Source organism: Aquarana catesbeiana, linkage group LG06 (assembly GCF_042186555.1).
Source record: "Aquarana catesbeiana isolate 2022-GZ linkage group LG06, ASM4218655v1, whole genome shotgun sequence".
Lineage (NCBI taxonomy): Eukaryota > Metazoa > Chordata > Amphibia > Anura > Ranidae > Aquarana > Aquarana catesbeiana.
Window position 1 is genome coordinate 102,456,257 of NC_133329.1, and position 18,042 is coordinate 102,474,298.

General features: G+C 41.9%; 1 protein-coding gene across 1 annotated transcript in view; it reads right to left on the reverse strand.

The window, feature by feature from the left end:
- Positions 1–18,042, reverse strand: part of LOC141148803 (dynein axonemal assembly factor 8-like) — a 218,919-nt gene that overhangs the window by 186,327 nt on the left and 14,550 nt on the right. The window contains exons 3-6 of the mRNA XM_073636564.1: positions 17,166–17,264; positions 13,698–13,958; positions 5,468–5,552; positions 2,076–2,250 (exon numbers count right to left, since the gene is read on the reverse strand). Of these exons, the coding sequence (XP_073492665.1) occupies positions 2,076–2,250; positions 5,468–5,552; positions 13,698–13,958; positions 17,166–17,264 (620 nt within the window). The remainder of the gene's footprint in view (positions 1–2,075; positions 2,251–5,467; positions 5,553–13,697; positions 13,959–17,165; positions 17,265–18,042) is intronic.

Here is an 18,042-nt window from a genome sequence, read left to right on the forward strand (position 1 = left end):
CAAGGAACACAACAGACAGATCAGGGATAAACTTGTGGAGAAGTTTAAAGCAGGGTTAGGTTATAAAAAAGATATCCCAAGCTCTGGAGGAGCTGCAGAGATCCACAGCTCAGGTGGAACAATCTGTCCACAGGACAACTATTAGTCGTGCACGCCACAAATGTGGCCTTTATGGAAGAGTGGCAAGAAGAATGCAATTGTTGAAAGAAAGCTATAAGAAGTCCCGTTTGCAGTTTGTGAGAAGCCATGTGGGAGACACAGCAAACATGTGAAAGAAGGTGCTCTAGTCAGATGAGACCAAAATAGAACTTTTTGGCCTAAAAGCAAAACGCTATGTGTGGTTGAAAACTAACACTGCACATCACCCTGAACACACCATCTTCACCATGAAACATGGTGGTGGCAGCATCATGTTGTGGGGATGTTTTTCTTCAACAGGGACAAGGAAGCTGGACAGAGTCGATGGGAAGATGGATGGAGCCAAATACAGGGCAATCTTAGAAGAAAACCTGTTAGAGTCTGCAAAAGACTTGAGAGGAAGTTCACCTTCCAGTAGGACAACGACCCTAAACATACAGCCAGAGCTACAATTGAATGGTTTAGATCAAAGCATATTCATGTGTTAGAATGGCCCAGTCAAAGTCCAGACCTAAATTCAACTGAGAATCTGCAGCAAGACTTGAAAATTGCTATTCACAGATGCTCTCCATCCAATCTGACCGAGCTTGAGCTATTTTGCAAGAAGAACGGGCAAAAATGGCACTCTAGATGTGCAAAGCTGGTAGAGACATCCCCAAAAAGACTTGCAGCTGTAATTGCAGTGAAAGGTGGTTCTACAAAGTATTGACTCAGGGGGGCTGAATACAAATGCACGCCACATTTTGCAGATATTTATTTGTGAAAACTTTTGAAAACTTATCATTTTCCTTCCACTTCACAATTATTTGCCCCTTTGTGTTGGTCTATCACATAAAATCTCAATAAAATACATTTACGTTTTTTGCTGTAACATGACAATATGTGGAAAATTGAAAGGGGTATGAATACTTTTTCAAGGCACTGTATATGGCAGATGAGGTTAAATACTGAAAAATTGAAAGCAACGCATTTCGAAGCTACAAATATGCATGCAAACTACTTGCTGGGGGGGAACCGAAGATGGAAAAAGTTCTGGGGGTACTAGTAAATCACAGACTCAACAACAGCATGCAATGCCAGGTTGCAGCAGGAGGCAAAGCTATCCGACTATTAGCATGTAATTAAAGGGGTATTTACTAAAGAGGGGGAAAAAAACGATATTTCTACCACTTTATAAAACACTGGTTTGGTCACATTTTGAAAATGCAGTCCAGTTCTGGTCACCAATCCTCAGGAAGGATGTGCTGGAGCGAGTCCAGGGAAGGGAAACAAAGCTAATAAGGGGACAGGAGGACCTCAGTCATGTGGAACGACTTCAAACATTAAACTTATTCTCCCTAGAGAAGAGATGCTTAGGAGGGGATATGATTGCAATATACAAATCTTTGAATGGTGACTGTTTCATAGGGAGAAAACTGTTGAATCTTAGGTCTCTAAAGAAGACACACAGCCACACAAAGCTGGACGAGAAGTGGTTCAATCTTAAACTGCATAAGGGGTTCTTTTTTGTTACAGCAGTAAGGATGTGGAACTCCCTTCCACAGTTGGTGCTGTCAGCAGGGCGTGTAAATACGTAAATACATTTTAAAAACTTTTAGAACTGTTTCTTTGTGAATACGATGTAGAGGGATATTGGAAATGGTAGCGAGACACACACACACACACTCTCAGGTGGAACTGGATGGACTGATGTCTTTTTGCAACCTTACCAACTATGATAGGCAACCTCGTCACTCCAGCTGTGGAAAAACTACAAATATCATAAGAAATTGCAAGACCGACAGCTACAGGCATGACTCCTAAATGGAGAGGCATGATGGGATTTGAAGTTTGACCACAGTTGATGTACTGAGGTTGCCTACATCCTTCTCCAGTTATTGCCTCACGCAATCATTCACAGTGCACCCTGGATTTATTATTTCTACCTTCCCACATACCTGTCAGAAGGCTGAATGCTAGCAGCCTCCTTCTGCTCCTGAGAACTCTGCTGGACAGGAGGCAGAGCCTGTAATTGTCTGACACTTAATTCCACCAGCTGCTCCATTATCCGATCCTGCCGCTTCTTTATACTGCTCTCAAATGACAGCAGAGAGGGGGGTAAGTCTTCCACTACTAAAAAAAAAGAAACACCCACAGTTAGTTATAGCATTAATTCTATTTCAATTGCTGTTAAGAATGTTCACTGAAATATGATGTTTTACCACCTTGTTATATAATAGATTTACAGGTACAGTATAATTACTTGGGGAAAGGGGGAGGAGGGGGGTGTATAGAAAAGGCAACATATAATTAAATATAACCATTGGTGGAAAGCATTATTGTATGTACTTAAGGTGAATCTGTTGTCAGGCCATAGATATTAAAGTATTTACATATTCTTCCCAAGCATTAATTGAGCTTTAAAACAAGCTCACATTGACCTCTGTCCCTGCAGGTATCACGGAACAATTCATCCTCAAATATCACACAGAAAGCAGAAATGTTGCCCAAGTTGTTCTCTCAGTAGCTCAGCATTCTCTTCTTCCCTCTATAATCTGCATCTGTGCCACTTAGTTTGCAAAACAGACTATTTTTTTTTCTTTTAATATATTTATTTAGGACATTACCTCTGGTACATGTTCATAACAAATGAAATATGAAGTACAATTTGTTAACGTGGCACTAAGAAAAAAAATTGTTAACGTGGCAATAAGAAAAATGTACAGTACCTCTATGAGGATAGAGAAAAAAATACTTTGAAGGCTGTCACTCATTATTATTATTATTATTATACCCGATTTATATAGCGACAACAGTTTACGCACTCATAACCCCAATATAAAGGAAAAAAGCACTAGCGTTTGTCATATAGTAAAACAATATACAAAGTTTATTAAGCCTACATTAAAATATTTTTAACACGTTTAACATTCATATAGGATTTGTGACAACATCCCAAAAGGGGGATTGTTTTAAGGATGTTGTCACACATCCTATATGAATGTTAAAAGTTTTTAAAAATATTTTAATGTATGCTTAATGAGCTTTGTATATTGTTTCACTATAAGACATACTCTAGTGCTTTTTTCCTTTATATTGGGGTTATGGGTGGCAGCCCTAAAAATTCCTTTCTTTCTCTATCCAGTACATTCAAAGGGACTTGAATTGTTACAAACTTAAATAATTGTCCAGCACAGGCTGCATTCTTGAAGTCACCTTGTGTGATGCTTAATTTGACTGTCTGATCCCCCTCTTACTCAACTGTTTCCTCTACAGACATCACTCTCTTTTCCACCTATTTTATCAACTACGACATATATGGTACATGGAGATACCTACCAGCATCCAATATGGCTGCAAAAGCCCCCCATCCACTTTTGTCCACTAGTAGTGAAGAACCTGTTGGTGATGTCACAATTTACATACAGTGTCTCACAAAAGTGAGTACACCCCTCACATTTTTGTATATATTTTATTATATATTATATATTTTCATGTGACAACACAGAAGAAATTACACTTTGCTACGATGTAAAGTAGTGGGTGTACAGCTTGTGTAACAGTGTAAATTTGCTGTACCCTCAAAATAACTCAACACACAGCCATTAATGTCTAAACCGCTGGCAACAAAAGTGAGTACACCCCTAAGTGAAAATATCCAAATTTGGCCCAAAGTGTCAATATTTTGCGTGGCCACCATTATTTTCCAGCACTGCCTTAACCCTCTTGGGCATGGAGTTCACCAGAGCTTCACAGGTTGCCACTGGATTCCTCTTCCACTCCTCCATGACGACATCACGGAGCTGGCGGATGTTAGAGATCTTGCGCTCCTCCACCTTCCATTTGAGGATGCCCCACAGATGCTCAATAGGGTTTAGGTCTGGAGACATGCTTGGCCAGTCCATCACCTTTACCCTCAGCTTTTTTAGCAAGGTAGTGGTCGTCTTGGGAGGGGTGTTTGGGGTTATTTTGGAATACTGCCCTGCGGCCCAGTCTCTGAAGGGAGGGGATCATGCTCTGCTTCAGTATGTCACAGTACATGTTGGCATTCATGGTTCCCTCAATGAACTGTAGCTCCCTAGTGCTGGAAGTACTCATGCAACCCCAGACCATGACACTCCCACCACCATGCTTGACTGTAGACAAGACACAATTGTCTTTGTACTCCTCACCTGGTTGCCACCACACACACACACACACAACTGCTGAACCAAATAAGTTTATCTTGGTCTTATCAGACCACAGGACATGGTTCCAGTAACCCATGTCCTTAGTCTTCTTGCCTTCAGCAAACTGTTTGTGGGCTTTCTTGTGCATCATCTTTAGAAGAGACTTTCTTCTGGGACGACATCCATGCAGACCATTTTGATGCAGTGTATGGCGTATGGTCTAAGCACTGACAGGCTGACCCCCCCCCCCCCACCCCTTCAACCTCTGCAGCAATGCTGGCAGCACTCATACGTCTATTTCCCAACGACAACCTCTGGATATATTCGCTGAGCACGAGCACTCAACTTCTTTGGTCGACCATGGTGAGGCCTGTTCTGAGTGGAACCTGTCCTGTTAAACTACTGTATGGTCTTGGCCATCGTGCTGCAGCTCAGTTTCAGGGTCTTGGCAATCTTCTTATAGCCTAGGCCATCTTTATGTAGAGCAACAATTCTTTTTTCCAGGTCCTCAGAGAGTTCTTTGCCATGAGGTGCCATGTTGAACTTCCAGTGACCAGTATGAGTGAGAGCGATAACACCAAATTTAACACACCTGCTCCCCATTCACACCTGAGACCTTGTAACACTAACAAGTCACATGACACCAGGGAGGGAAAATGGCTAATTGGGCCCAATTTGGACATTAGGGGTGTACTCACTTTTGTTGCCAGCCATTTAGACATTAATGGCTGTGTTGAGCTATTTTGAGGGGACACCAAATTTACACTGTTATACAAGCTGTACACTCACTACTTTACATTGTAGCTAGTGTCATTTCTTCTGTGTTGTCACATGAAAAGATAAAATATTTACAAAAGTGTGAGGGGTGTACTCACTTTTGTAAGATACTGTATATGGTTATAGCCAGAACAATATAGCCAGTATGTCAATATACTGGCAGGTATCAGGTATAATAGATGGCATTAATCAAAAAGAGAGTAGCTGGCAAGTCTCAAGCCAAGCAAAAAAGCGGCCACACATAAGTTCTGTGTCATTGCCATGTAATTACATTGCAAGATGGGTGTGTACTGTGTATGATTAATGGAACCTTTAGGAAGTCAAAGCTGGGTCATTATTGTGTCATATTATATATTATGTAAAAAAAAAAATAACTGTATGTCATGACTTTAATCTGCACTTACCACTGTCTTCTGGAGCTAAATCTAGCATGGTTCCTTCTTCTGTCAATTGCTGAAGAATCAGATTCATGTCCCACTGTTCAGTCAGCTGTAATAAGTTAGATGACATGAAGTAAATGACATATTAATGACTACGTAGCCCTACAGGGTCCAATAAAAGCTAATGATTTTAAGCACAGGCTGCAACAATCAAGCCCTGTAGTGGTTGACACCTTAGTGATAAAGAGAATGTAGAGTGCTATGGAATGGACCACAATTGTCACCATTAGGAAACCCACCCAGAGAAATGACTAGAGATGTGCAACGATGGAAACATTTGTTTAGTTTCAGATTTTATCATTACGTTAATGAATCATCTTATTTCACTTTTATACCTTATTGCATTTATTGAAATACTGTAAGTTTCCATTTGATATGTATCACATTTTTTATAATAATGAAAAATGTTAATACAACATAAAAATAAAATGGATCTGAATCAATGTGGATCATTTGTTATGTCGTTACGTTATTTCGGATGCTTCAAACATCAACAAAAGGCCCAAACTATCGCATCATGTCATCCGAAAGAAACAAATGAATTTGTCATTTCGTTATAATTTATTTCTGATTAATTGAAATTCATTACTGTTGTGATTCAGAGATTTGTATACATCCAAATCTTCGAATAACAAAAATGTTGTCTGAATTTAAATTCGTAACAAAATGAATGATACGTGTCTAGAAATTACATGTAGACAAGTGCCTACGAAGAGGCTGTGTGGACTCTGTTGCACTGGGATGCAAAAAAGGAAGAAAAAGGTGAAAACAATATTATAATAAGCAAATTGGACTATGCTTTCTAGGGGGTTATTTTTTTTTTTTTTGCCTTCCTTTTGATCAGCTGTGGGTATAGGTCTCTGTAGTATATAGGAGTTTTTCCGTGTATTTATTTTTTATATTGTTAGATGGTCTTTTTTTCAACCTGTGTAACTAATTAGGGTTTACATCTAGACTTCTTGGTCAAAAACATGTGGAAACCCCTCCAAATAATTGAGTTCAGGTGTTTACAGGGAAGGGTACTATTGATACCACAGCATACAAAGACATTTTAGGCAATTGTACGGTTTGAAACTTGTGGCAACAGTTTAAAGAAGGCTTCTGTTCAGTTCCAAGAGGACATGGTTTGAGGACTATGATGTGGGGGAAACTCAAGTGGCCTCCACAGATCCCTAATCTAATTAACTCCTTTGGGAAGAATTTGACTTCTGATTGCAAGCCAGGTCTTCTCATCCAATATCGGTATCTGATGTCACAAAAGCTCTTTTGGCTTAATGAGCACAAAGTCTGACAAAATGCACTCCAAAATTTCATGGAAAGCCCTCTCAGAGGAGTGGAGGCTGTTATAATTGTAAACTGACAGTCAGATGTCCCCAAACTTTTTGCCACATAGTGTACAGTACTTTAAATTCACTTCAAAAAGTGGTGCTAGATACCAAGCATTATGTAGTGATAATCCAGAGAGGAGCTGCTGAGCACATGCTGGTACTTTAAAACCCGCACATCAATATTAAGCCACCATCACTAAGGAAGAAGCTCCTAAAGATGAACTGTATAATACTCAGCGGTACTAGAAATAGAAATGAGGCATAACAGGGTGATGAAAGAAGGAGCAAAAGAAGGTTTCAGGACTTTATAAAGGTTGCTGATCTTTCTAGACATCCTTAAAAGAGAAGTAAAAGGAAAAAAAAAGAATTTCCCGATTAATACTTACCTAGGTGAATGCAGCTTCGGTCTGATGCTGCATCTGTCCCCCCACGCCTCTAGACTGAGAACCGAGCGATAAAACATCGCTGATCGCTCGGTTTCCACAGCTCCGTGAGCAGCGAGCTGTAGACTGTCAGTCACAGCTCTCTGCTCCTCTCCCTCCTTACTCACTGGAGCGTTGAGATGTGGAGGTAGCGGATCGACCATCTCAGGCTCTCAGCGGCTCGCTGAGTGGCTGAGCTGGGTGTCAGTCCAGACACCTGGCATATCCAGACTTCGTGGTCGGGATGACGCGGTGACTGGACTGACATTGATGACGTCACAGGAGTGAAAAATTATTTTGCTCCTGTGATCCATAGGAGAAGTACAGCCAAATAAGCTTTGGCTATACTTCTCCTTTAAACTGTGTCGATAAGAACAAAGCCTTTTTCATCTGTTTTCACTCCCCACTTTCTATCTCCAATACTTTTGATTATTATACACTTATTTTTTGATGAGTTCTGTGATTGCTGATGGTAATAAAAGACAACTTTACTTTTGGTGCAGTTGACCTTTAATTCCCCCCACCCCCAAGTGCAGCCTACCTGGTAACGTACTTAACTTAAAGTGGGAGCTCCGCTTATCTGCCTCCCCCAACCCCCTTCCCCCTCCAGTGCCACATTTGGAATCACTCAGAAGTTCATCCCCCCTCCTCCTTCCCCTGCCGCATGGCCATTCAAAAAGGGCAGTAGGGGACCGGCTGTGAAGCCAAAAGGCTTCACTGCCAGTTTCCCTTACAGGTAATGGTGACGGCAGCACCTGAGAACCAATGGAAACATCGGCAGGGGTGCCAACATCGCTGGATTCCAGGACAGGCAAGTGTCCTAATATTAAAAGTTAGCAGCTACAGTATGTGTATCTGCTGACTTTTAATTTTTTTTGGAGGGGGGGGGCAGAGCTCTGCTTTGAGCTATGCCCAGCCCCACACAGCTTTGAGAGAGAATAGTGCCAGATGATCCTTCCTTGTACTGCGCGTGCTGAAGCCCTATTCATTCCTATAGGACAATCGTATTCCGAAGGTCCGCTGGAGGCTGACACGAGTATGGCCGTCCAAGAGTGAATGGAACCACAGTGCAGGCTCAGCAGGAAGAAGAGCCAGCCTGATATTTTTTGTCCAAAGGCTGTGCAAGGCCAAGTAGGACTGCAAGTCAACAAGACTGGATTGGGCCTGAAGGCAAGCACACTTCTGGAGGAGCTGCACTCAAGGGGTGGAGAGAATTAATTAAAATACAACCCTATCAAAGTAAAAAATGTAACCTAAGACAACATTCACACTTAAAGCCTAAATTTTGTCAAAAAAAAATAAAAAAAGATAAAAATCAGCACAATGGACAGTACTTAAAATCAATGTGAAGTGGCCCCTGTGCTGCTGACTGTGGGTTTAGTTGAAATCCTCTGTCCTCGGATTCCCCTACACCCAGCCATAACCTTCCAGTGGGAAGGATCGGGGATCAACATGAGCTGAGGGATCTGTCATAAACACAAGTCAGGAGTGGCGACTATGCCCTTTCTGCCCACCTCCTCCATTCATATAAGCTGTACTATAGCTTGCATGAATGAAAAGCTCTCTATGAATGGAGGACGGGAGGATGAATGAAAGGTTCGCCTCCACCACTGATAAATCATTTTTGTATTGCCATCAGCATAAGGGACACCTGGCATTGATTGTAAGTATTCCCTTTTGTTTAATTCTTTGATTAAAAGTAGTAGGCTTTAATCCTCTTAGATCGCTTCCACACAGCCCAGGTACTGGGCCCCGCTCCCCCACAACCCGCGAGTCTATTAGCAGACCAGAGACTGCCATGGGAAGGATACCAGTAAATGATTTGTTCGTTGGCCTCCCCTTCCTGTTTCTGACCTGGAAGCAACATGTAAGACGTCACTTCCTGGTCCCCGTGTCACTTTGCCCAACCAGTATGTCTGGGGAAGAAACAAATGTAGTGATCTGCACTGTATTAGTTTCCTTGGAGGACAGGTAAGACATCATGAGTCTTTTAGACATCTGATATATAATTAAAAAAGGAACTTGTCACCAAGAAAAAAAATCATTGCATAAGGGACCTTTTGTCCCCTATATGATGAAAAAAGTTTAGTAAACAAAAAATTTAAAACGTCGATTGTGCTACACAAGTTAGATATCTCCACAGAAGCCAGAGTGAGAGCAAACACTCTAGGCCCATTATTTACAGTGCCTTGAAAAAGTATTCATACCCCTTGAAATTTACAACCAAAAACATAAATGTATTTTATTGGGATTTTATGTGATAGACCAACACAAAGTGGCACAGAATTCTTAAGTGGAAGGAAAATGATAAATGGTTTTCAAAATTCTTTACAAATAAATATCTGAAAAGTGTCTTGTGCATTTGTATTCAGCCCCTTTTACTCCAATACCCCTAACTAAAATCTAGTGGAACCAATTGCATTCAGAAGTCACCTAATTAGTAAATAGGGTCCACCTGTGTGTAATTTAATGTCAGTATAAAAACAACTGTTCTGTGAAGCCCTCAGAGGTTTGTTAGAGAACCTTAGTGAACAAACAGCATCATGAAGACCAAGAAAAACACCAGACAGGTCAGGGATAACCTTGTGGAGAAGTTTAAAGCAGGGTTAGGTTATGAAAAAATATCCCAAGCTGTGAACATCTCACTGAGCACTGTTCAATCCATCATCCAAAAATGGAAAAAGAGTATGACACAACTGCAAACCTACCAAGACATGGTTGTCCACCTAAACTGACAGGCCGGACAAGGAGAGCATTAACCACTTCAATACCAGGCACTTAGACACCTTCCCGCCCAGGCCAATTTTCAGCTTTCAGCGCTGTCACAATTTGAATGACAATTGCGCGGTCATGCTACACTGTACCCAAACAAATCTTTTATCAGTTTGTTCCCACAAATAGAGCTTTCTTTAGATGGTATTTGATCATCTCTGCGGTTTTTATTTTTTGCGCAACAAATAAAAAAAGACCGAAAATTAAAAAAAAAAAAAACAAGTTTTTCTTTGTTTCTGTTAAAATTTTTTGTAAATAAGTACGTTTTCTCCTTCAATGATGGGCACTGATACGGCGGCACTGATGGGCACCGATGAGGTGGCACCAATGAGGTGGCACTGATGAGGTGGCACTAACGGGCACTGATGATGGGCACTGATAGGCGGCACTGATGGTCACTGATAGGTGGCACTGGTATGCGGCACTGATGGGCACTCATAGGTGACACCGAAGGGGCACTCATAGGCAGCACTGATGGGCACTCGTAGGTGGCATTGATTGGTACATATGGGTGGCACTGGTGGTTACTTATGGGTGGCACTGATGTGTGGCACTGATGGGCACAGATGGGCACTGACAGGTGGCACCGATGGGCAATGACAGGTGGCACCGATGGGCAATGACAGGTGGCACTGATAAAACATTGGGGGCATTGCTGGGCAGATCTGGGACATAATGGTGCCAATCAGTGCCCATTTGTGGGCACAGATTGGGCACATGTGGATGGCCATGGGGTACATACCTGGCCATCCACATGTTGCCCCTTCCCTGGTGGTCCTAGTGGCATCCCTGGTGGTCCAGTGTGGTGATCTGAGGGGGGGCTGCGCTGATAAACAATCAGCGCAGACCCCCCCTGCCAGGAGAGCCGCCGATCGGCTCTCGTCTACTCGCGTCTGTCAGACGCGAGTGAGGAAGAGCCGATCAACGGCTCTTCCCATTGACAGCGTGATCAGCCGTGATTGGACACGGCTGATCACGTGGTAAAGAGCCTCCGCCGGAGGCTCTTTACCAAGATCGGTGGAGCGGTGTGTCAGGCTGACACACCGCTCCACCGATCGCCGCGATGCGCGCCCCCCGGGACGCGCTGCGGCATGTTATCCTGCTGGACGTCATATGACGCCCAGTCAGGATAACAGAACGACTTCCCGGACGTCAATCCGCTATAGGGCGGGCGGGAAGTGGTTAATCAGAGAAGCAGCCAAGAGGCCCATGGTAACTCTGGAGGAGCTGCAGAGATCCACAGCTCAGGTGGGAGAATCTGTCCACAGGACAACTATTAGTCGTGCACTCCACAAATCTGACCTTTATGGAAGAGTGGCAAGAAGAAAGTCATTGTTGAAAGAAAGCCATAAGAAGTCCCATTTGCGGTTTGCGAGAAGCCATGTGGAGGACACAGCAAACATGTGGAAGAAGGTATTTTGGTCAGATTAAATCAAAATTTTACTTTTTGGCCTAAAAGCAAAACGCTATGTGTGGGGGAAAACTAACACTGCACATCACCCTGATACATACCATACACACCTTGAAACATGGTGGTGGCAGCATCATGTTGTGGGGATGCTTTTCTTCAGCAGGGATAGGGAAGATGGTCAGAGTTGATGGGAAGATGGATGGAGCCAAATACAGGGCAATCTTAGAAGAAAACCTGTTATGCCGCGTACACACGGTCGGACTTTTCGGCTACAAAAGTCCGACGGACGCCGACGGACCAAGTCCGGCGGACAATCCGATCGTGTGTAGGCTTCCCCGGACTTTCAGCGGACTTTTCCAGCCGCAAATCTGACGGACTTTAGATTTGAAACATGCTTCAAATCTTTACGTCGTAACTCCACCGGACCCAGAAATCAGCTCGTCTGTATGCTAGTCCGACGGACAAAAACCCACGCTAGGTCAGCTATTGGCTACTGGCTATCAACTTCCTCATTTTAGTCCGGTGTACATCATCACGTATGAATCCGTCGGACTTTGTGATCGTGTGTAGGCAAGTCCGGTCGTTAGAAAGTCTGTTGAAAGTCCGCCAAAAGTCCGTCGAAAGTCTGGCGAAAGTCTGTCGGACGGGCTGTCGAACTTTTGTAGCTGAAAAGTCCGACCGTGTGTACGCGGCATTAGAGTCTGCAAAAGACTTGACTGGGGTGGAGGTTCACCTTCACCAGGACAACGAACCTCAACATACAGCCAGAGCTGTGGAATAGAATGGTTTAGATCAAAGCACATTCATGTGTTAGAATGGCCCAGTTACAGCCCAGACCTAAATCTAACTGGGAATCTGTGGTAAGACTTGAATATTGCTGTTCACAGACACTCTCCATCCAACCTGACAGAGCTTGAGCTATTTTGCACAGAAGAATGGGCAAAAATTTCACTCTCTAGATGTGCAAAGCTGGTAGAGACATCCCCAAAAAGACTTGCAGCTGTAATTGCAGTGAAAGGCGGTTCTACAAAGTATTGACTTAGGGGGGGCTGAATACAAATGCACGCCACACTTTTCACATATTTGTAAAAAAAAATTAAAAACCATTTCTCATTTTTCTTCCACTTCACAATTATGTGCCACTTTGTATTGGTCTATCACATAAAATCCCAATAAAATACATTTAAGTTTTTGGTTGTACCATGACAATACGTGGAAAATTTAAAGAGGTATGAATACTTTTTCAAGGCACTGTATGGTTAACTCTAAACTGAAGACTTGTAGGGGCTTTTCAAGCATTGCCTGGAAAATATAGGGTACTGAAGTTTGTCACTGTTTTACGGGTGTATGAAATTTTAAGGTTTGTCATGTAGGGCATCTATTTACTCGGTATAACCTCGTCTTTTATACATTTTTTAAAAATTACTAAACGTTATTTTTATTAAACATTTGGGTCCCCTAAAATTTACCTCAGTGTATTTTTTACTGAAATTTTGAGTTTCATAAACTGTTGTGTGAAGTAATATTGTGTGACGTAAAAAAAAAACTACCACTATTTTATTCTGTAGGGTGTCTGATTTAAAAAAATATATAGTGGTTTGGGGGTTTTATGTAATATTCAGACATAAAAAAAAAATTTTTAACATGTGTGCAAAAAATGTGCTTATCTTTAGGTACAAACTGTGTTTACAATTGCTTATTTTGTATCTGTGTGGATTTCTTGACATTATCTTTTCTGTACTACTTTTTGTTTTATTTCATTAATAAAACCTTTTTTGATTTAAAAAAAAAAAAATAAAATAGTACATGTGTGCAAAAAACACAAAAACGGCTCTGGCAGCAAAAGGATTAAGCATGTGTGTTTAGCCAAGTATTCACCTGTGTTTTAATAGAGAAAAAACACGCAGTACAACAACATGTTGTGTGTATGAACTATATGGAGTGTGCCCATTCATTTATCTTTTGCACCTGAACACACACAAGGTATAAGCAAGCATCCTGGGATGTCTGTTCTCAGGTAGGACTGCAACTTATAAAATGGAAAACAGGTTTAATATAATAAGCAGGATATACTTAATCAATATACACAGGGCTGACCACACACCTCTACCCCCATCTCAATTGTTCTTAGATAAAACAGTCATTTATGGTAATGCAGGCCCCAACCACACCAAGCATTGATTATTACAAAAAAATATACAATCCTTGGTAAGTACAAGGATTCCAAACTGTCAGACATGAAGTTAAAGCAAGTGACGCACCTTCAGGGGCGGCAAGAGGGGGTCATCATGCTTTCTCTGTATATGCTCCTGTTTTAACCAGCCACTCTTTGGTGTTCTCTGTTGGTCTTTGGCTTCTCTGTCCATCTTTCCTCCATGGAAGTTGTCAAACGCACCATCCCCAGGTATACCTGGTGACAAAATGCTCTGATCTGATGTTGGTTTTGTTTCAGCTGTTGCATGCAGTTTAGTGAAACTACCTTCACAATTTGGTAAAATGTGATCATCATCATCTGCAATCACCTAGGATAGAATATTATTCATTGATAAATTACCTGGACATATAAAAAGATGTGTAGCTCATTGGATTACCATTGCCTAATGCTAAATAAATTGATGCAAGATAAAAATGTTCTAAAATAATGACAGCAGATCTGTTGCAGAGCTAAGCTGGCTGAACGATCTTCAGCATTCAACATACTTCTGGATGTGTCGGGTGCCTGGAGTGTGCCTATACACCACCCCCTATGTCACTACTTTGTCCTATAATGATGCTGCAGCCAACACAAAGAGCCAAAGTGCAGCAGTAGTAAGTGCAGAGTGATGGTGGGGGCAGTGGAACATGTTATGCCCTGTACACACGACCAGTTTTGCTGCCGGAATAAACTCTGAAGGTTTCTTTGACGGAACTCCGACGGAATTCCATTCAAGCGGTCTGTGTATTCTGCAAAAGACCTGGTTGATCCTGCTGCTCTCTATCTCCCCCTTCTGTCCATGTCCTCAATTCCGCTAGGGATTTTGCAGCTGTGGTGGCAACTCTGCACATGCTCAGTTTTCAGTGAGGTTCTATGATGAGTGTTTCCTGACTATAGAGTCAGACATGTGGGCATATACACAGTGGTGAATGACAGACCACTCCCTCTTTTCTCCTCCATGCTCACTAACCAGCTAAACACAATGGAGGCGGAATGTTACATGTAGATCGATGGAGACTTCACCTCCCTGGTATTCTAAGACATAGGCTTGAGGGGCGTGACACAGCCTGTGACTGACAGAAATCCACCCACACCATGCTATTAACAAAAAAAAATTAAGATTTGATTTCAAATATATATTTATATGTTAATTTAAAATAGAATATTGATATTAATTATTTCTTCTTACTCTGTATTCCAAAAGGCTGTTTTTTTATATTTTGAACATGTGACCAGGGGCAGAGGACTAGAAGCCCCTCCTGCTTATGTTTCCCTGCAGACAGGCTGGAACAAAGCTGGGTCATGCGACAGCTGTCTGTCGATTAGGAAAAAGGGTAAGCAGATGTTTCTAATTAAAATAATTACAGTGCCATCATCCATATACAGAAAGAGAAGGGATAATGTAAATTAAGCAGTGTTCGTTTATTATCACTTTCAGCTCTCTTACTCTATTTAAGAATAAACCCTCATAATTGGGACTTTGGAGGCAACTAAAGGGGAATATGTTGCACAATAAGCTATCTTACATAAAATTTTATACAATCTTTATTGGTACAAAAAGCATAAAAGTTATAAGACGTTGCAATGTCTATTTAGTGTGTACATACTGTATATCACATAACTAATACAAATCACAATGCAGTACTCCCACAATACTTAGAGATACTTATATTATCGTGCGACTACTGCATTGTGATTTGTATAGTTACAGTATCTCACAAAGTGAGTACACCCCTCACATTTTTGTAAATATTTTATTATATCTTTTCATGTGACAACACTGAAGAAATTACACTTTGCTACAATGTAAAGTAGTGTCAAGACTGGGCCCAAAGTGTCAATATTTTGTGTAGCCACCACTATTTTCCAGCATGGCCTTAACCCTCTTGGGCATGGAGTTCCCCAGAGCTTCACAGGTTGGCACTGGAGTCCTCTTCCACTCCTCCATGATGACATCACAGAGATGGTGGATGTTAGAGACCTTGCTCTCCTCCACCTTTCGTTTGAGGAGGCCCCACAGATGCTCAATAGGGTTTAGGTCTGGAGACATGCTTGGCCAGTTCATCACCTGGCCAAGCATGTCAACACACCTCTCATCCTGGAGGTGTGCTTGGGGTCATTATGTTGGAATACTGCCCTGCGGCCCAGTCTCCGAACGGAGGGGATCATGCTCTGCTTCAGTATGTCACAGTACATGTTGGCATTCATGGTTCCCTCAATGAAATGTAGCTCCCCAGTGCCAGCAACACTCATGCAGCCCCAGACCATGACACTCCCACCACCATGCTTGACTATAGGCAAGACACACTTGTCTTTGTACTCCTCACCTGGTTGCCATCACACACGCTTGACACCATCATAACCAAATTAGTTTATCTTGGTCTCATCAGACCACAGGACATGGTTCTAGTAATCCATGTCCTTAGTCTGCTTGTCTTTAGCAAACTGTTTGCAGGCTTTCTTGTGCATCATCTTTAGAAGAGGCTTCCTTCTGAGACGACAACCATGCAGACCAATTTGATGCAGTGTGCAGCGTATGGTCTGAGCACTGACAGTCTGACCCCCCAACCCCTTCAACCTCTGCAGCAATGCTGGCAGCACTCATATGTCTATTTTCCCAAAGACGACCTCTGGATATGACGCTGAGCATGTGCACTCAACTTCTTTGGTCGACCATGGCGAGGTCTGTTCTGAGTGGAACCTGTCCTGGTAAACTGCTGTATGGTCTTGGCCACCATGCTGCAGCTCAGTTTCAGGGTCTTGGCAATCTTCTTAAAGCCTAGGCCATCTTTATGTAGAGCAACAATTCTTTTTTTCAGATTCTCAGAGTTCTTTGCCATGAGGTGCCATGGTGAATTTCCAGTGACCAGTATGAGACAGTGAGAATAATAACACCAAATTGAACCTGCTCCCCATTCACACCTGAAACCTTGTAACACTAACGAGTCACATGACACAGGGAGGGAAAATGGCTAATTGGGCCCAATTTGGACATTTTCACTTAGGGGTGTACTCACTGTTGTTGTCAGCGGTTTAGCCATTAATGGCATGTGTTGAGTTATTTTGAGGGGACAGCAAATTTACATTGTTATACAAGCTGTACACTCACCACTTTACATGGTAGCAAAGTGTCATTTCTTCAGTGTTGTCACATGAAAAGATATAATAAAATTTTTACAAAAATGTGAGAAGTGTACTCACTTTTGTGAGATACTGTATATGTACACACTAAATAGCAGTTGCAACATCTTGTATTTTTATACTTTTTGTACCAATAAAGATTTTATAAAAATGTATGTAACATTGTCTAAAGTTCAACATATTCCCTTATAGTTGCCTCCAAAGACCCACTTATAAGGGATTTATTTTGCATATATGGCCAAGGGATAGTGGCAATCGGTAAACCTATTACTATATTTATTACTCTATTGAAAAACTAAACACAATGATGACTTTACATGCACTTTATTAACCTGCAAATATTGCCATTAATGTAACTCAGGAAAATAAATCAGATACAACAAACAGCCCTCACCTTAACAGCATCTTCTTCATATAATAATTCCATGGACAGATCAGACACGAGGTTGTCCGCTCTCCGGAAGATCTGCACATCTCCACACTCGCTGTCAGTCTGTGCCAACATAAAGATAGTTCACAAAATTTGTAGGACTGGGGTCATGGAAAACAAACTGATATTGCTGAATTTTACACCCCTGGATAATCTTTAAACCTAAATTCCAGGTATGGCAAACTTTATATAGTTACATTGGTCCAGGTTAGATTAATCAGTTACTGACCGCCAGCCGCAGTTGTACTGCGGCAGGTTGGCTCCCCTGCATGAATCGCATAGTATGTCAGGCGCGTACACGGCACATACACAGCGATTTGACTAGATGTCCGCCGGCCACCCATGATTGCTCCAGAGACAGGCAGAACGGGGATATGTCAGTGTAAACAAACAGATCCCTATTCTGGCAGGGGAGGAGAGAGAGATCTGCTGTTCCTAGTGATTAGGAACAGCGATCTCTCTCCTCCTCCAGTCAGCCCAGCCCCCATACAGTTAGCAACACCTCCCTAGGCAACACTTATCCCCTTGATCGCCCCCTAGTGTTAACCCCTTCCCCGCCGGTGACATTTATACAGTAATCAGTGGCTATTTTTAGCTTTGATCGCTGTATAAATGCCAATGGTCCCAAAAAAGTGTCAAAAGTGTCCGATCTGTCTGCCGCAATCTCACTACAAATCGTAGATCATCGCCATTACTATGCTTATTATTGTTTTTTTTACTAAAAATATGTAGCAGAATACATATTGGCCTAAACGGAGGAAGACTTTTTTTTTCAAATATTTTTTGGGGATGTTTATTATAGCAAAAAATAAAAACTATATATATATATATATATATATAT